General features: G+C 36.7%; 1 protein-coding gene across 11 annotated transcripts in view; it reads right to left on the bottom strand.

Annotated features, from left to right (window-relative positions):
• RELCH (RAB11 binding and LisH domain, coiled-coil and HEAT repeat containing) overlaps window positions 1–20,769 on the bottom strand; it is a 113,720-nt gene that overhangs the window by 55,930 nt on the left and 37,021 nt on the right. For 6 of the 11 annotated variants that reach the window (XR_015154169.1, XR_015154168.1, XR_015154171.1 and 3 more), the window contains exons 6-12: window positions 19,532–19,735; window positions 19,340–19,431; window positions 18,418–18,711; window positions 13,115–13,190; window positions 12,014–12,109; window positions 11,844–11,867; window positions 3,108–3,220 (exon numbers count right to left, since the gene is read on the bottom strand). Coding sequence is in view for 6 of the 11 variants with exons in the window: in XM_086373689.1 (XP_086229815.1) it covers window positions 3,108–3,220; window positions 11,844–11,867; window positions 12,014–12,109; window positions 13,115–13,190; window positions 18,418–18,711; window positions 19,340–19,431; window positions 19,532–19,735 (899 nt within the window). In the remaining 5 variants the exon portion in view is untranslated. Of the gene's footprint in view, window positions 1–3,107; window positions 3,221–11,843; window positions 11,868–12,013; window positions 12,110–13,114; window positions 13,191–18,417; window positions 18,712–19,339; window positions 19,432–19,531; window positions 19,736–20,769 lie in introns of those variants that run through there. The other 5 variants (XR_015154170.1, XM_086373695.1, XM_086373691.1 and 2 more) reach the window with 2 other exon arrangements.

Below are 20,769 nucleotides of genomic sequence, written 5' to 3'. Positions count from 1 at the left end.
CATTTAAAATGACTCTGAAAGTCAGAATGTTAATTTTTTTTTTTTTTTACTTCTGATTATCTATGACTTCAAAACCAGTAAAGCTTGATGGAAAAAAAAAGCATGTTTTCCATAGATGTTTCAAAGTAGCCAACTTTAAGGAAAAACAAAACATAAAGTTTAATTCATATCAACTATAAAAGCAGTTCCTCATTGCTGTTTCTTAAGATATGTCACTTCAACTGAAAACTGAAGCGTGACTTTAGGTTTCTGCTTAGGCTACCCAAGTCAGCGACAACGGCTCTCGGGCTGAGGGGAACAGTGACAGGCAGTAGGCCTGTGGGAGGCAGGAGAGTGTGAGCCAGCATGTCTTCACGGCACACGGCAGCTTCCTTTCACCATAACCTTCTAACTTTTATCTATATAATTTCCCTTTATGCTTATGTCATTGTCTTCTCTGATGGCTTCCCAACTTTTCTTTTCCTATTTGCTCCGACTTTAGGAAGGCAAATTAAGTGGATAAAAGAAAAATGGAAAAAGAAATTCCCAAGCTTTAAGACAGACATTTAGCTTCCCACTAAAAATTTCTTCATTTCTGATCATTTCTACCCCTACTGGTCTGTTAAAATAATGAGAAGTCACATACATAGGTTTCAGAAATATTTGATAATTATAATAAATAAACTGTTGAAATTTAAGCATTTCGAACAAATGTAAGAAGTATACACGTGTATAAGACCTTCATGTGAAATAACTTTAAATCGTGAGTCACCATCACTATATTAAACATGTACAAATTTGTTCAAAAAATGTTAAGCCCCTCAAAATAAACTTCTTAGCAGAATTAAGAGTCACAATTCTAAAAAGTGGGTCAGTTTTGAAATATACTTGAAAACAGAAAAGATCAGATGGCTACAGATTATTAATAGCATTGGAAACAGACTCCTGTGATAGTAAAAATACTGTTTCTACTTGTGGGAAATCATAAACACTGTTCCTACTTGTGAAATTATTTGACTGCTATTTGACATAATGGGCTTCCCTTGTGGCTCAGCTGGTAAAGAATCCGCCTGCAATGCAGGAGACCTGGGTTCAATCCTTGGGTTGGGAAGATCCCCTGGAGAAAGGAAAGGCTACCCATTCCAGTATTCTGGCCCGGAGAAATTCCACGGACTATAGTTTCAATACTTTGGCCACCTGATGGAAAGAACTGACTCACTGGAAAAGACCCTCATGCTGGAAAGATTGAAGGCGGGAGGAGAAGGGGACGACAGAGGATGAGATGGTTGGATGGCATCACCAACTCGATAGACATGAGTTTTGGTAAACTCCGGGAGTTGGTGATGGACAGGGAGGCCTGGTGGGCTCTGGTCCATAGGGCTACAAACACTAGGACACAACTGAGCAGCTGAACTGACACAATAGGTGGAAATACGGTGTTAGTTATGGCTGCTAGCAAAGAATTACCAAAAAGGCAATATAGCTGAGCATAGAACTGGACAGTCCTTGTGTCCTTCTCAGGACGCAAGGAAGCCTGTGATTCAGTAAGTAAAGTAATAAACGATTACATGTCAAACTTATGCTAATTTAAAAATTTTGCTTTATTTTTTATTCATATCAAATGTAGTTAACAGCTTAGCTTATTTAAATAAATAACTTTATTTCTGAGAAGTGGAAGATCAGCTGTGAACATGCGCGTTTAAATCCTGACGTATCTTGACCTGAAGTCAGGCTGACAGGTACTTTTGGCCACCAGACGGCAGCTGTTAGCTTTACAGCAGAGTCTGTAAAAACAGGCTATGTAAATTGAGAGATTTTTGCCTTGCATTCTAAAAATGACAATGTAATAAGTAGTATTTATTAATTAAGTTTCCAAGATAGGGAATAATATTTTCAAGGAGAAGATAAAATATTAATTTTCCTATATGCTGCTGCTGCTAAGTCGCTTCAGTTGTGTCCGACTGTGCGATCCCACAGACAGAACCATCAAATTGTCCTAAGAAAATTTTCGGTTTGCAATGAATGGAACCTGATTGAATTTCCCTTACTTCTGTTCAGCTAGCATGTAGATTAATCTTGACTGGATCCTGAAAAAAAACATGTCTGCTTGCTCAGGTATATTTTAATAAGGGTAGGAAAGAGATACATGTTCACAGAGTTTAAAAGTCTACATGACTTTTTATTCTCATGGTGGAGAGATTCCTTGTGTTTTAAATTTTGGGCTTGATTTGTCGTATGGTTCACTTTATGATTTTCCAACATTCTCAGAAGAGGTAAAAACTGTAATAGTCAATAAAACAAGAACTAAAATTATATCAAGTTACCTAATCTTAATGTATAACTCTATTGTTTTGCGAAAGTATAAGCAAAAATTATCTGCTTATTAAGACAGAAAATTACAGTGTGGAAACATTCCAACAGCTCAGTCTTGTCCAACTGGTGCTTGGTCTGCTTACCCTCCACTAGGATATTCTGTTCACGTTCACACTTGCACAGCTTCTCCTAGTATTTAAAAGTCTGCTTTCTGGGGAGACATCTATCACGGCTGCCTGAGCAAAAAACCCATTCCCCTTTCTTCCAGAAGTCTCCTGGGTATGTGTCTTGTCCCCCTGCCCCCAACACTCTCATGCCCCTCACCACTCCCAAGTACAACTCATTTCTCCACTCAGGCATCCTTGATTGTGGGCGTTTGAATCAGGACTAACCAAAACACTGTATCCCTCTAGCCATACAGAAACTGATTGGTGATGCAGACATTCCTATGTTAAATATTTTATTTCTGGTAAACCATAACTATTAAGAGGCCATGCTGTATCTAGCTCATCTGTGGGGGGAAAAGGGAAATATTTAGGAGTTCTTGGAAATCAAATGTGAAAGATAAAAGCAAAGACTTAATGGCATAATTAGCAGCCCAAAGATACCTAACACAAAAGTGTGGCAGTGCGACGTGAGCAGCTGGAATGACAAGGAGAGCGCTGTAGGGCACTGTGAACAGGGGCAGTGTTTGCTTTATTAAGAGACCTTAGAAAGGAGAGACGGCATTTAGATTAGAAAGGCAATCATGATGTCAAAGCAATAAAGAGCAAGTCCACATTATATTTATTTCCCAGAGAAGCAGCCATAGTCACCTCTGCTCATCGTCGGGCCTCTTGATCAGATTGAAGAGTATGTGGAGAAGCTGGTCCCTCTCCTTGGGCTCAGGGTGCAGGCAGGCTGTGCACAAGATGAGGGGGATCAACTCCTAGAGAGACACGAAGGTGGAAAGAGCCAAAGTAAAAACGCATCGCAGAATATTCTTTTCCCCCCAAAGTATTCATAAGTGGAAGTTTTAAATGAAATAAACCTCAACATAGGAGCAAATTTTTATTTTGTAAGGCTGATAATTCAAGAGATAAACACAGTTATGGAGTGACTGTGCAGAAGGTGCACATCACAATGTAATAAAGTAACTTATGATTGAACTAACCTTGTTTTCTCATCCAATACTTCCCAAGGGTCTATCACCTTTTACACTAAGTAACATTTTATCTTACTATAAGCTCATATAGTTTACATTTTGAAAGTGCTTTTAAATAAAAACTTCAGAAGTTAACTATATTTTAAAACCTAAAATGAAAAACAGAAAATAAAGATAACTCTTCATACTTCCATAAGCACAGTAGGATCAGAAATAATTAATAACTTTATACCCTTAGCACCTAACCTAGTGGGTAATTAAAAAGACCATCTTCATAGGTGTTGAATGCTCTCTGTAAAAGCACTTGTAGAAATGTTCTATTTTGAAATGAAAATTTTAAATAATATTTTGTTCCACTTTCAACATAGAGAAGTAAATTTAGTATTTTCAAGGAAACAGACAAAAGTTTATTTCTCTTTTACAAAGTATTTGAAAATTAAAGTTTTTTCACATTTTAATTAAACTGAGGCAAAATTCTAAAATACATTTAAAAGATATTAATGTTTTTCACTTTTGAAGTAGATTTGCAAATCTAATGAAATAAAAGTTCAAAAGTGATAAAGTATTTTTGGAGAGAAATCCTCTAAGTTATTTTGCAGATATTTTAAAGAAATCACTATGATATAATAAAAAGGGTAGAATGATTATTCTCGTTTATTTTTCCCATCTACCTCCCTACCCCCAAAGAGTATTAGCAGATTTAAAATAGGAATTAATCACTATGTATTAATGCATGACACTTTAAAAAAAGTCTACATTATTCTGAGGACGTTCCCTTAGAAACAGATGATATGCTTTTAGAGGAGTTGAGACTGACACTAAGGCATGACTAGAAGTCCTTTCCATTATTTCTAATGTCTTACATATATTATGTTAAAATTATAATTACTCGGTATAAATCTAAATTCAAAGCACAAAGATGTAGATAAGAAGAGGAGAAACAAATCTGAGAAGCAAAAGCAAATTTAAATTTAAAACACTTATTCTGTCATCTTTCTGTTTAGGAGCCTCTGTGGGTTTTAGATTAGTGAATAACTGAAAAGCGGGGAAAATAATTTTGTACTGGGAATGGAACAGTGTATGTATAGATCCTTGTATTTTGATGTTTCCCAAATATGCTTACCATGAGGCTTGATGGGTGAGGACCATTAATACCAAGGGTCCTTAGAGAGCTCCACTGAGATTGCTAAGGGCCAGGCCACTAATGAGAGGACCAGGATGACACATGAGCATACTCCACTGAGAGCAAAAGGTTAAGGATGAAAAGCTAGTTATTCTAGAAAGTACTAACAAAAAGAGAAAATATCTTAATGCCTGAAAAATCAAAAAGGCCCTAAATATTTAACTTGTACTTTTCCCTCATGTCCCATGGGTTTTCTTTCTCTCCTATGGGTTTTCTTGCTTTCTCGTAACCCTTTCTTCCTGCTTCCCAGTCATCTCCAAATATTCACTCTTAAACTATCTCACTCTACTCTCTCCCTATTGCATTAGTCATTAAAGAAATAAAGTTATGAAGTGTAGGTAAGATATCTGCTCTAACTGCAAGTACACGCATACACCCTCTGTCTAAAATACAGAATAATAGTTTCTTTATCTCAAAAACAGGTATACCAAAATAACTGTCTTACTGTTTACTTTTGTGCCTTACATTTTCTTTTCCTTTTTTCTTTTTTGTTAAACCACGAGGCTTAGTGATTCTTAATCAAAGAGGAATTTTATGTTATACATTACTGTAATGAATCTTTCAACTGGAATGTGGCTACAGTTGTGCCAAACCAAGAACGCTAAACTCGGAGTTCGAAGAGCTCCTGTCTCAAAACTCCTAAGTACCAAAGAACCCAATGAAAACTGTGAACCTCTCTGAGTTTTTGTTTCCTCAACTGAAACATACAGGAATTAAGCTGAGTACAGAAATCAAAAATACATATATTTTGTCATTTTCTTATCTATTGCTAATGAGATTGTTAATTTTCCTTTCTGAGATCAAAGCTGGCCTCAAAACCCTTCTCAACACAGCAGCCATTACCGACCGATTCAAACGGACACGTAGGAAAGGAAAAAAAAAATCTGTCAGTCTTTGTCTCCTTGAACCCTACAATTCTGTGAATTTAGGACTTTAGAGAAACATTCACTTTTCTCAATCACAGTTAGTAATAATTTACTCTGCCACCTGTTTTTATTTCTTGCTGGCTATAATAGCAAATGTGGGAAGTCAGTGCCAATACACTTCGGTTGATACTCTACACCAAGGAGAACTGGGCACATCCTGGCACCTCGATGGCAACGGCAGTTATAAAGTGTGCCAGATGGCTTCCTCTTCCTGAGCATCGCTGAGCTGAGAGGAGGTCCAGAAGGCGATGGCAGGGAAAAGTGGAAGCTGTAGTCTGTGTGACAGAGCCATCAGAACTTTAATTGCTAAGTCATGACCAGCTTCAAAAATCCTAATTTCCTCTTCCTCTGTCATTCATTTAACCACAACTTCCATTTATACCACTCTCCAAATAATGAATTCTGTATGTACGTTATCTGCTGTGCTGCGTATCTTACTGCTTGTAAATTCACCTTTTTCAAGCCTCTGACGTACTAGTCTATCCACAAGACTCTAATTTAGGATTTTCACACTACAGTTGACCCTTAAACAACACAGGTTTGAATTGTGCTGTGGGTCCACTTATATGAAGTATGTGTGTGCTTAGTCACTCAGTTGTGTCCGACTCTTTGCAACCCCATAGGCTATAGCCCGCCAGGCTCCCTTGTCCATGGGAATTCTCCAGGCAAGAATACTGGAGTGGCTTGCCATGCTCTCCTCCAAGGGATTTTCCCAACCCAGGGATCAAACCCACGTCTCCTGCATTGCAGATGGATTCTTCTGTCTGAGCCACTAGGGAAGCCCAAGAATACTGGAGTGCATAGCCTATCCCTTCTTCAGGGGACCTTCCCAACCCAGGAATTGAACCAGGGTCTCCTTCATTTCAGGCAGATTCTTTACCAGCTGAGCTACCAGGGAAGCCCACTTATATGCAGATTTTACCCCATAAACATGTACTACATTACTACACAGATCTGTGGCTGGCTGAATGTAAAGTTATACTTGGATACTGAACTGTGTGGCGGTCAGCACACATAATCTGTGCACTGTTCAAGGGAGGGTCGATGGTACGCATAAATGTACAGATTTGAATCAATATTTTCCCATTGGTATCATCATTTCCAACTGAAGAAATCTAGTGTTTAAATAGTTTCCTTATAATTCTAAATAAAATATTTAAAAACTGGTGTCTAGATTTTCAGAAAATGTGACAGTGGTTTTAAAAATGTCTTTGAATAATAACCATGGAAAAATAATAAAGCTTTGATAAACATTATATACAAAAGGAATCCCTTGCCTACCCTGCACAAAAACATTACCGAGTTCATATTTCAAGGCAACAGACATTTTAAATATTTCCAAACATGCTTTATCAGTTAACGTGTACTGAAGTGAAATATAAAACTGATCTCCTACTGATCATTAGAGAGGAAATCAGTGTAGTAATCCTATTACAGAAGGTATTCCCGTAGTTTCTTACCATGGACACTAGGAAAGACATTTCTAAGGCCTTTAGAAATTATTAATCTAAAAGACTTAGTAATCTGCGCTTTACCCAAGTGAATGAGTTTCACATCACCTGGTGTGACTTCCGCCACTTTGACAGCACTAGCTCTCTCCATATGGAGGGCTTCCCACCTTCCACAATTCAACAGGAAAGGTTTCCAGTATTTTTCTTTCAGTTTTCAAGTAAAACAAAATAAATTCTAATGATAACAAAGAAATCATTTTCAAGGCAGTAAATGTCTTCAGAGATGATTACATTTGATTTAATGAATACTTTTACTTGACTTTCTTAGTCTTTAAAGATTAGTATGTGTTCAGACTACAAACACAGAAGAAAAAATAGTACCTAAACAGGATCTAAAACAATGTGAGTGATCAGATGTTAAAGGGAAAAGAAATGAAGTAGGAAATGAGATCAGGCACAATTTAAAATTCAAAAAAGTATGGGAATGTTGATATGATAATAACTGCAAGATCTGAAAGGAATCTAAAATACAAAAGGAAGTATTGCACGTAGATCAGATACCAATGAGGAAATATGTGAGTACTTCAGGTCAGGAAGCAAAATTCTGCAATTCTAGAAAGGTGATATCAGTCCAATTAATTATAGGTCACCACTTGTCTTCACTATTCCACTGAAAATATTTCCTATAACCTCAGCTTTGAAAAAATTTTAGATGGCTGTTACTAAATTTTTTTCATCTAGTCTTTTTCCTAGGAATTAAGCAATAATGAATTACAATAATTCAAATGTTGATAAGTATACACCCTTTGATTTGGATTTTCAGTTGAAATTTGTCATGATGTTGGTAGTAACATATAAAGAAAAAAAACATTACAAAGACTTATATAAGGAAAAGACAAGATTACTCACCTCTGGAAAAGTTTTATACTTCAAGGGCTGCTAAAATACCTATTCTTAGAATTATTAATATCTGTAATTCCCAGGTCTCAGCCTTTAGGAAGCTTAACTGAAATACTTAAGTGACTTTTAAACTCTGATACTGCTCAAGAGCATGTGGTTTACTCTGAAAATTACCAGACACATACACACAAACACAACGTGGGCAAAGAAGGTGGACCAAACTTTCGCAACTTACTACTTACTCTACTATGCTTGTACTAGCACAGCACACTCGTGTAACTGTGAATCATACTGCTACTCTTAAGAAAAATTTACCACAGAGCAACCACAAAAGGCACCGTAAAAGAGTAAAGTTTGGTTTCTTAGAAGATGAACAAGTCTTTAGAGGTACTAGCTAATTTTTAAGGCTTTTAGGGAATTGGTGCTCTCCTTTATCTTTTTTCTTTTTATAGCTTTAATGATATACATTTCACACAACACACTCTAAAACAACCAATGGGTCAAAGAAATCACTAAGGAAATTAAAATACTTTGAGATAAATGAAAAACAGAACATACTAAAACATGTGAGATGCAGCATAAGCAGAACACAGAGGGAAATTTATAGCCATAATCACCCACATTAAAAAAAATGAGATGCCAATTCAACAACCTTGCCAGAAAAAGGAAACTAAAGGCCAGCAGAAAGAAGAAAATAATAAAGATTACAGCAGAGGTAAGTGAAATATAGGAACGAGAAAAAACAGAGTCAACAACATCAGAAGTTGGCTCTTTGAAAGGATCAATACAATTGACAATCTTTTACCTTAACTGACAGAGAAAAATAGAGAAGATACAAATAATTAGAATCAGAAATAAAGGAGAAGACATTAGTAACAAAAAAATCAAAAGGATTATAAGTGAATACCATAAACAATGGTCTACCAACAAGTTAGATAATCAATACATGAACTAGCTCCGAGAATCACAAAAATGACCAAAACTGACACAAGAAGAAACAGAAAATCAAAACAGACCTGTAACAGGCAAATAGACTGAATCAAAAGTTAAAAAACCTCTAGGATCAGATGACTTTGCTTGTGAATTCTAAAACACATTTAAAGAATTATTAATACAGATTGTACTCAACTCTTTGAAAGAACAGAACAGGAGGAACAATTCTTAAGACATTCTGTGTGCAAATACTATAAAGAATTTCCTGTTCATAAAATACAAGAGTTAATGCTGTTTGAATGTCAATATTCCTCAAAGTGATCCACAGATTCAGTGCAATTTCTATCAAAATTCAAATGACTTTTATGGCAGAGACCAAAACTGAGCATCCCATTATATGAAACCAAAAAGGGCCCTAAATGGCTAAATGATAGTGTAAAGAGAACAAATCTGGAAGACTCATACTTTTTAATTTCAAAACTTACTGTAAAGCTATAGCAATCAAAATAGAGTGGAACAGGCATAAAGATAAACATAAAGACCCATGGTACAGAATTCAAAGTATAGAAATGAATCCAAACATCTACATCAAACTGATTTTTGACAAAGGTGCCATGACCATTCAGTAAAGAAGCAACTGTCTCCCCAACAAATGGTGCTGGGACACCTGGGTGACTTCATGAAAAGAGTCCAGTTCTGAACTCCTGCCTCACTCCATACATTAACAAAAAACAAAACACAAACAGGGGTCAGTCACCTAAATACAGGAGCTAAAGGTATAGAACTATTAGAAGAAAACATAGGGGTAAATCTTTCTGACTTCAGCTTTGGCAATGGATTCTTAGATGCATACCAAAAACATCAGCAACAAAAGAAAAAAATAGAGAAATCAGATTTCACAGAAATGAAAAACATCTGTCCATTTAAGGACAACATCAACTACAGGACGGAAGAAAATACTTGCAAATCATATATGAGGTCAGAGTTTAATATCCAGAATTGTAAGAACTCTTACAATTCAAAAACAAACAATCCACTTAAAAAATGGGCAAAGGATTTACTAAATTTTACTGCATGTGAGATGACAGCTCAGGGACAGGGGAATAAAAGCTCGTATTGTACATCTTTTCATATTCAAAAGATGTTAGCCCATGAATATGCATTATTTAATCAAACCTTATACTCTATTTTTAATGCTTTACTTTTTAAATTATCTAGGCTATTGCTATGATGAATCATACAAATGGACATTTTAATTGTAGTCACATATCAATAAAAAGGCTTATACTGATGAATACAAAGAATTGAGAAATAAGAAAAAGCAAAAATATTAACTCTTAAATCATAAGACCTTTTAAAAAATATAAATTTATGGAACTAGGGTAAAATATTAAATACAAGTAATCCAATATCAAAGGATAAAATCAAATAAAAGTTTTGTGCTTTTATGCCCTGGGATTAGTTTCAAAGAAAGGCAAGATAAACCTCATTATTTACCAATTTAATTTTGAGGGAATACAACTCTGGTATATTAAAAATGGTAAAATTTCCAATAAAACAAAATATGATACAAATAATTAAATAAACAAAGATAAGTGATCAATTCTTCATGAAATTATAAGTATAAAAATATTTTTATATATAAAAAACTTAAAATCAGCCAGAAAAGTAAACATCATACCACAAATAAAATATACATGTATATATAAATATATGCTTATATATATATTTATATATATAATATATCTGATTACTGATGATGCAAATTTATAAAAACTTCATGCAGTACAATCAGATTTTAGTGGTAGAGTTTTTTATGATTAAAAAAGGGAAAATAAAAATTAAAAAAAAGCTTAAACTGCATTTCATAACAATTAGGTTTCTATGCTATTTTAAAGATTATCTTAAGGAAACATAGTAAAAGGGATGCAAACATTAATGCACTGCACAGAATATGTTACAAGCTGAAAAAGGAAAAAGAAGCTCAAACACCATTCTGCCAGGCAGAACTGCAAAACAATCTGAAATTGGACACTGATCCTTCAAGACACAGAAAATTTTCACTTCTTAATATCTCACACAACCATTCTTAAATGTTAGGTAAAATAAAACCATCAGTAAGAAAACAGTCATGTTTATCATTTTTAAATTAAAAATACCTATAGGTATAAGAATTATTAAAGCTCTACATATATGTTTTCTTGAGGATCAGTACAAATTTCTTGTGCTAAACAGATAATTAAGGATAAGCTCTCATATGGGTTTTGCCAATGCACTGTGTACCTATCATACTGTAGGTCCCATGAATTATGATTAAAACCAGTGGTAAAGATTAAGAGGATAACAAAAGAAAACTTGTAGGACACGTTCAATAATATTCTTAACCTATTTAAAAAATTTGTGAATTGCAAATTGATTTCATAAATTGAATAATTCAAATAAATAAACTTGTTTGCAAATAAATCATTCACTATTTAAATGAGATTACAGATAATTTTTCCTTAATCTTTTAATGACGAAATATAACTCTAAAGAATACTTTCTATATTATTTATGGCTTATAACATAGGCAATGTGTACCAAAATAAATCTGCTACTCTATTTTAGACATTTAAAGCATCTGTCAACAACAGGTTAGCTATAAGAAAAATGAAAAAGATACTCTCAAAAGTTATTGCAGACAATATTATAACTATCCTATTCTAAGACAAGTCTATCTACTGCCAAACAAATACAATAAAACTAACATTAATAAGAGGTAACTACAAGTACAAGAAAAGAGTTATATTATTAGTCCCTATTAATGTTCAATCCCAAGACTGTCTATTTCTGTAGGCAAGTCACGCGTATCATATATAGCGAGAGATCAAATAAACTAGGTAACTGGTGATGCAGAGAACGGACAGTGTTCACGGCACGTAGATGGACCTACAGTAATAGTTAGTGTTGCAGAAGCTAATGATGCTTTAAGCAAAATTGGAAAACATGAATCCATGCAGTTTTACTGAACTCACCTGACAGAGGTGTAAAACCATTCTCTAGGAGCAGAGATGCATGCACAAAAGTAAGAATATGATTGCAAGTAATAGACTTTAACAAAATAAAAATATAACACTAAACTTCAAAATGACGAAAAATGGACAACAGGATGGTCTAGGGACGACAGTACTTCTCTGGGTCTCACCTCTCTCTTGGCCAGCAGCACGTTAGGGACGATGTGTGGCAGGCAGCGCCCCAGCATCAGCATGACGCTCGCCTCACTGTCCGCAATCCGAGACACCTGGAAGACCACAGGGTTAGTCAAGGCTGCGCTGGAGGGCCGTGTGCGCGACGGGGCTTCACGGCTACGGTCTGGACCCTGTCACTTCTGTTTCAAACACACATTCAAAAGGACAATTTATGAGGAGGAAAACAAAAACAAGAACAACCTGAGATTCCAAACAGGACAGACATTTTTGTAGACCAGAAAAGGATTTAAAACACTAGGAAGAAGCAAGGGAGCAGACAAGGAGGCTTACTAGGCTTCAGTTCTGGGAACAAATAGCGATAACACAGGACTGGGGCAGCCTCAATGGCTTTTAATCTTTGTTCTGGGGGGAAAGGTACCCACAAAGTCACGATCTTTGGTTAAGGCGAAAGAGAAGCTTGTATAATGAAAACACATGCAAGGGGAAGTCCATGGGGGCTGCCCGAGTCTTACAATGAGAACTGCAGACTGCATCCAAACCATTCTCTAGCTCCAGATTGTTAACAACACCGTGGGACAGACGCTCAGAAGAGGTGACATGGAACCAACCGCAAGAAAGGTATTAATAGAAAGGGAGAAGTATAAAGAAAGGAGAAAAAAATACCCTTTTAAGATAAGCCTGCAATAACAGTTACAAAGGACTTGATGAAAAGAAATCTGAGAGACAATTTACTCTGCAATCAAAGACAATCAATCCTAGAGAAATTAAAAATGGAGTAATCTAAAAATAACTGAAGTTATAAATAATATATACACCTGACTTGGTTTTCTAAATTACACCATAAAGAGGCATATAATTGTAGGTTGGTAGACATAAAAAATTAAAACTATACTGTATAGAGTCACTGTCTTACTAAACAGAGCTTTAATCCAAAGATAAAAATAATCAACTACTTTGCTTGAAAGCAGAAAACTTTGGAATTATTTCTTAGATTTTTTTACTTGAAACAGAGTTGTATTACAATTATTTTTTGGGTAAAATGCTAAGAAGAAAAACGGAATGTTTTAAGAAAGTTGCAGGAATCTGGTATAACTTACCTCTGATCCTAAACGACTATCTGCTGACATTCGACAGAAAGAGAGTAGTGCTTGATGGAAAGCAGGAGACAACTTCCTAGAAGAAAACAATGATGGAAAATGGGACAATATCGAATAGTTAAACTGGCGTTTAAGGAGAAACTAAGTTGCAGGTTTTAATTCCCATCATTACTTGAATCCTACCTTACACATGTTTGAATTTCTTAGCCACAAAAGATTTAAGGTCACTTCACTGGAGAATCATACAGGGAAAAAGGAATAGCAACAGCGGGCACGACTGAGCGACTTCACTTTCACTTTTCACTTTCATGCATTGGAGGAGGAAATGGCAACCCACTCCAGTGTTCTTGCCTGGAGAATCCCAGGGACGGCGGGGCCTGGTGGGCTGCCGTCTATGGGGTCGCACAGAGTCGGACACGACTGAAGCGACTTAGCAGCAGCAGCTGAGCTTAAAGGAGCTGATATTATGTGAATGAATGTCTTATAAATGTTAATAGATTAAACCTGAAGTTGTATGGCAGGTCAATGACTACAGAAAGTGTTTGCAAAACCTGAAATGAGGATTTTTTTCCCCCCTTCCCTAATTCTCTATGGTCCCAGAAAGGTAAAGAGTGGCTGCAAAGGCTAACCTGGTATGTTGCTGAGAAGTTTTGCAGATCTGTATCATGATAATGATAACCCTCAATGTTAGGAACCCTCATAAAAGAATAAAAAATTAAAAATAAATGAAGGAGAGGCTCATTCAATGTTCACATATATTTTAAATAAAGGATTTTTTGTAATTGAAAATATTAGCCTATTTATGTTTAATAAAGAAGGTTAAAACATTTATATTTGTAAAATAACACTGGTCTCTATGTAATAGTATTCATAATATTGTAACTATGGGTTGTATTTTATGTGCTCAATCTACGAAGAGAAGGGGTGACATCTAAGGTTACATAACAGAGGTTATTTAGTATACACCACAAAGTAGCCCCCAGGAGCACCTGATTATGGACTTAGTGTGCCAAAGCTGAAGCCTGTTTGCTCATTATGTCCCCACTCCCCTAATCTTTCAGCGGAGGGAGCTACAAGGCATCTAACTGCCCAAGCCAGAAAGCCTTTATCCTTCCCTTAGTTTTAACCTCCTAATCCAATCAATTTTTTTTACCTTCTAACTATCTTACAAATCTATCTACGTCTTTCCAATACAGGAAATTCCACCATTTCTTTCTTGGACTCTTCCAACAGATATCCCACGAGTTTCGGTTCTTGCTACCCTCTAATTACCACTACTCTAGAGGACTCTTTCTAAAACTTCAGTTCAGTTCAGTCGCTCAGTCATGCCCAACTCTTTGCGACCCCATGGATTGCAGCACGCCAGGCCTCCCTGTCCATCACCAACTCCCAGAGTTTACTCAAACTCATGTCCATTGAGTCAGTAATGCCATCCAACCATCTCATCCTTCGTCGTTCCCTTCTCCTCCTGCCTTTAATCTTTCCCAGCATCAGTGTCTTTTCCATTGAGTCAGCTCTTCACATCAGGAGGCCAAAGTATTGCAGTTTCAGCTTCAACACCAGTCCTTCCAATGAACACTCAGGACTGATCTCCTTTAGGATAGACTGGTTGGATCTCCTTGCTGTCCAAGGAACTCTCAAGAGTCTTCTCCAACACCACAGTTCAAAAGCATCATTCTTCTGCACTCAGCTTTCTTTATAATCCAACTCTCACATGCATACATGACTACTGGAAAAACCATAGCCTTGACTAGATGGACCTTTGTTGGCAAAGTAATGTCTCTGCTTTTTAATATGCTGTCTAGGTTGGTCATAACTTTCCTTCCAAGGAGTAAGCGTCTTTTAATTTCATGGCTGCAATCACCATTTGCAGTGATTTGGGAACCCCCCAAAAATAAAGTTTGCCACTGTTTCCACATCTATTTGCCATGAAGTGATGGGACCAGATGCCATGATCTTCGTTTTCTGAATGTTGAGCTTTAAGCCAACTTTTCCACTCTCTTCTTTTACCTTCATCAAGAGATTCTTTAGTTCTTCACTTTCTGCCATAAGGGTGGTGTCATCTGCATATCTGAGGTTATTGATATTTCTCCCGGCAATCTTGATTCCAGATTGTGCTTCCTCCAGCCAAGTGTTTTTCATGATGTACTCTGCATATAAGTTAAATAAGCAGGGTGACAATATACAGCCGTGAAGTACTCCTTTTCCTAATTGGAACCAGTCTGTTGTTCCATGTCCAGTTCTAACTGTTGCTTCCTAACCTGCATACAGGTTTAAGAGGCAGGTCAGGTGGTCTGGTATTCCCATCTCTTTCAGAATTTTCCACAGTTTATTGTGATCCACAAGTCAAAGGCTTTGGCATAGTCAGTAAAGCAGAAATATATGCTTTTCTGGAACTCTCTTGCTTTTTCCATGATCCAGAGGATGTTGGCAATTTGATCTCTGGTTTCTCTGCCTTTTCTAAAACCAGCTTGAACATCTGAAGTTCACAGTTCACATATTGTTGAAGCCTGGCTTGGAGAATTTTGAGCATTACTTTACTAGCGTGTGAGATGAGAGCAATTGTGCAATAGTTTGAGCATTCTTTGGCATTGCCTTTCTTTGGGATTGGAATGAAAACTGACCTTTTCCAGTCCTGTGGCCACTGCTGAGTTTTCCAAATTTGCTGGCATATTGAGTGCAGCACTTTCACAGCATCATCCTTTAGGATTTGAAATAGCTCAACTGGAATTCCATCACCTCCACTAGCTTTCTTCACAGTGATGCTTCCTAAGGCCCACTTGACTTCACATTCCAGGATGTCTGGCTCTAGGTGAGGGATCACACCATAGTGATCATCTGGGTCGTGAAGATCTTTTTTGTACAGTTCTTCTGTGTATTCTTGCCACCTCTTCTTAATATCTTCTGCTTTTGTTAGGCCCATACCATTTCTGTCCTTCATTGAGCCCATCTTTGCATGAAATGTTCCCTTGGAAACTCCAATTTTCTTGAAGAGTTCTCTGGTCTTTCCCATTCTATTGTTTTCCTCTATTTCTTTGCGCTGATCATTGAGGAAGGCTTTCTTATCTCTCCTTGCTATTCTTTGGAACTCTGCATTCAAATGGGTATATCTTTCCTCTTCTCCTTTGTTTTTCACAGCTATTTATAAGGCCTCCCCAGAGAGTCATTTTGCATTTCTTTTTCTTAGGGATGGTCTTGCTCCCTGTCTCCTGTACAATGTCAGGAACCTCTGTCCATAGTTCATCAGACACTATCAGATCTAGTCCCTTAAATCTATTTCCCACTTATACTGTATATCATAAGGGATTTGATTTAGTTCATACTTGAATGGTCTAGTGGTTTTCCCCACCTTCTTTTAAAACTTAGATACCATCATGTTCCAAGTCTCTAAAATGAGTTAACACAGCTTATGTGACTTGGTCTCAGCTTAATTCTCCGACTTCCCCCTCTGTTGTCTTCTCATCTGCATGCTTTGCTTCAGTCTTCATAAACCCTTTCTTGCTTCCAAGTGCAGTGTTCTTCTGCTCCTATTAGTCCCTTTTAGTGGGAAGACTTCCTCTTATCTCTTGGCCTGGTTCACTTCTTACTCATTAGGTATAAAGTTAGAAAATACTTCTTCCCTGAAATCTTTCCTACTCTGACGACCAGGTTAGGTACCCTGATTGTGTGTTCCCCAAGCAAGCTGAACTTCTCTTATATTACTACGTTTTGCAATATTATAATTGCCTGACAGTCTCTCTCATACTGTAAAGTCTGTAACCGAAGGGTACCATATGTTTGGTTACTGTTATTATACTCTTCATTTGGGCTTCTCTAGTGGCTTCATTTAGAGAAGGCAATGGCACCCCACTCCAGTACTCTTGCCTGGAAAATGCCATGGACGGAGGAACCTGGTAGGCTGCAGTCCATGGGGTCGCTAGGAGTCAGACACGACTGAGTGACTTCACTTTCACTTTTCACTTTCATACATTGAAGAAGGAAATGGCAACCCACTCCAGTATTCTTGTCTGGAGAATCCCAGGGACGGGGGAGCCTGGTGGGCTGCCGTCTATGGGGTCGCACAGAGTTGGACACAACTGAAGTGACTTGCCAGCAGCAGCAGCTAGAAGACTGGCAGGCTACAGTGCATGGGGTCCCAGAGAGTCAGACATGACAAGCAACTAACACTTTCACTCTTCTTTAAACTTCAAACTCTTCATTGACATTGCCTGACACACAGTTAAGAGCTAAAAAAGTTAGTTGGACAAATTTAACAATCATCTTTCTCCTGAGAGTGGCTTTGGAGTATAGAGGAGATATATGGAACTACTATAAATGCCACTGCATTATTTTTATGACTATATCTTAACCATATTAGATTAAATGCACTTTGAAGACTGGGCCATGTCTATTTCAATCCTGTGACCCCCTCATAATACCTACACATACACACACACACACAACCACACACAAAGTTGTGGCATATGAGTCAAAAAGTTTGCTTTGGAAAAAAAAAATCAAATACTTCTCACTAATAATGAGTACCTTTAAGTCTAAAACAAATTAGTCATGCTTTCCTATTACATCCCAACACTTGCTATAATACTCCTCCATTTATTAGGAGGAGGAAGTATGACTGGCTCAGAATGCATCACAGGGTGTGTGTGAGGATTAACTAAGCTAGCATATGTAAAGCGTTTAGAACTGTGTCTGATATATAAAAAGAACTCAATAAATATTCCACTCTCAGAGAATATTCTTTTTCCACATTATAATGTAAACACTTTTTGTCTCCTCTACTAGAAAACATAATCATGATGGGCAAGGGACCCTGCTTTGCTCATCTAAGTTCAATCATTGTGATTCAATAAAAATTAAACGAATTAAGATAATATTAATGACACAATGTTACTAATGGAAGCAGAAACAGAAAAAAGGACTAAGATCAAGAACTAATCACCTTTTTAGTAAAGGCAACTATTTAATATCAAAACTTTCTACTGAATCTGATGATTGTAGAACACAGAGAAGGTAAAAGCACTGGGTACAATACAGCCCAGAGAGCATGCATGTTGTTTATGGGTTTAAGCACTGAGCTAAAACAGGACCTAGTTCACTCATGGTCTACTCCTCTGCAACACAATTTAACTTAGTAATTACTTGTGATTTTTCACAGTGATGTGGACTCTGCTATGTGTTAAGTTCATGCCAGACACATAAAAATTCATGTATCTGATATGCAAAATAACAACTGAAACTCTTCTAGTTTGAGAATGTACTAAATAGCTGAAAGATGCATTTCAAAACACAGGACACATACTAACCTATTGGGTTTATCAAAATGGACTGTGTTTTTACTTGATGGAGAAGAAGATGGTATTCCTTCTCTTTCTCTCCTGGGGAAAGAATGCGGGAAAGTCTCTTTAGGAACAGTAGAATCAACTTCATCTGATTTTGAAAGATGGACATCCTTATTTTCTCCCTTGTCCAAACTATTTATAACTGAATTCTGTCCACTGTCTTCAGAGTCTTTGTGGGGAGACTGATCCAAAGAAGGCTGAACAGAGTCACAAACTACAGGGCTGGCAAAGTGTTCATTTTTGAGGAAGTCCATTTCACTGTAAAAGAAAGACAAATTATTAGAGAAGAAAATTGTATTTTTTAAGACTTTGGCAATAGCATAAACCTCATACTGGGTTTAATGATTTAAAAGTATAACATATTAATAGAAAGTGATTTGGCAACTAATTAATCTTTTCTGTACCACAGATATTGATGCTTCATATAGAAATGTAGCCACAAACTCTTACAACAAAACATAAAAATATTTTTATAAACTATGCTTTGGATTATCACTTAGCCTTCTTCGTGTGTGAGATGTGGAAAATTCCATCTAACCCACATCATGAGTATAAGAATTAAATGAAATAATGAATGGAAAATATGTATAACACTAGCACGAAGAAGTTCCTTTATTACTACTGATACAACCTGAAGAAAGTAAAAAATATCTTACTCCTTGGTTCTAAGACATATATGATTTTATGATTATTACAGTGATTAACAACTTTTGGCGGTGAAGAACACATTAAGTATATACACAATTATAAGATTTTTTTCCCCAGAAGTATTAGAATATGAAAAATTATGCCTTACAACTGAAATATTATCTTATATGTTTATATAATTTGTCAATTTCTTTAATAATTTTAAGAGGTTTTATAGAAATGATGATTAAGTACTAACCTTTCAAGTCTTCTGATTTGTTCCATCAAAGACCATTTCTCACTATTTAATAAACTAATTTTATCTTCTAATTTCTGTACTAGCAAGGAGTTCTAAAATCAAAATGGGAGAAAAACAGAAACTCAACATCTCATAGTCTGCTTTTACATGGCTTAAACACTTTTTGTGGACTTGATTATTAATACCTCTCACCTCTACAGTCTGAGGAGTTTCAAGGGTTGAAGGAAGGTTGCCTAAAACTGGTGTCAGAGCTTCTAATTCGTCTTCTTCTACACCACTGGCCACGTCCACAAGGTCTTTCCCAGTTACTTGATGATTTCCAAAATCTCGGTAGAGCTGCAGTAAGTCTGGAGGTTTTGGAATATTTAATCCTACGTCATCCCATAGTTCAAAATCCTAAAAGATAAAAAACAGTAACATAAAAAAATCTACGTGGTGGTTTTATCTTGCATTTTTGAGATGTATCTTTTCCTTATTGCTACTATCTTGAAAACTCAACATAATTGTGTGATAATGTCAAAGTGTATGTGCCCGGTGAATAACATCCTGGGAGTCAGGAAGTGTCTAGGAGTGTGAGATGCACCCCCACCTCATACTTGGAAAATAAGGGAAACAGGGTACTCAGTGGAGAGACAAGCTTTCTTTACAGCAAAAAGGATATTCTGGACTTCCCTAGTAGCACAGTGGATGAGAGCCTGCCTGCCAATGTAGGGGACCTGGGTTTCGTCCCTGGTCCGGGAAGATTCCACATGCCTTGGAACTACTGAGGGCAAGCTCTAGAACGCGAGGGCTACAACAGCTGAGCCTGCCACCCGCAACTACAGAAACTTGCGCGCCTAGAGCCTGTGCTCCGCAACAAGAGGAACCAAGGAGTGAGGAACCCATGCACCCCAGAATGAACAGTGACCCAGCTCGCCACAACTAGAAGAAGCCCGCGTGCAACAACAAAGACCCACCACAACCAAAGAATTAAAAAATAATACATTTATAAAATTTAAAAAAACAAACAAAAAGGGATATTCAGAGAGAAGTTGAAAATAAAGACTTTATTTATAATAAGAAAATTTCACATAACACCACAGAAAGGAAGGATAGGAAGTAAAGGAAAGAACTGGCAAGAGGGAACCAAAAAACAGTAAGATAATGATTATATGCAGATAAGAATGTAAGAAAACTATCAGTAAGTATGTACCGAGTGCTACTATACACGCAGGCACAGAGATGAACAAGAGATTCGTTTAGCCTCAAGAAGATTATAGGCTAGTCAGGGATAATCTTAGGTAATCTTAGAGCCATTAAGATAAAACCAGGCCACTAAGATAAATGATCAAAGATAAATTCAGGTAAAAAGTCTTACCTTTTAGCCAGAGGCGAAATGTGAAAGCTGTGAGGGCCCTAGGACAGAGCTGCTTTAAGGTCGGGTGAGATAC

Source organism: Bos grunniens, chromosome 24, assembly GCF_055505025.1.
Source record: "Bos grunniens cultivar Pamir isolate PY7600 chromosome 24, Bosgru_T2T1.0, whole genome shotgun sequence".
Taxonomy (NCBI): Eukaryota; Metazoa; Chordata; class Mammalia; order Artiodactyla; family Bovidae; genus Bos; species Bos grunniens.
The sequence above is the reverse complement of the archived record's forward strand: the minus strand, read 5'-3'. Positions and strand labels throughout refer to the sequence as shown.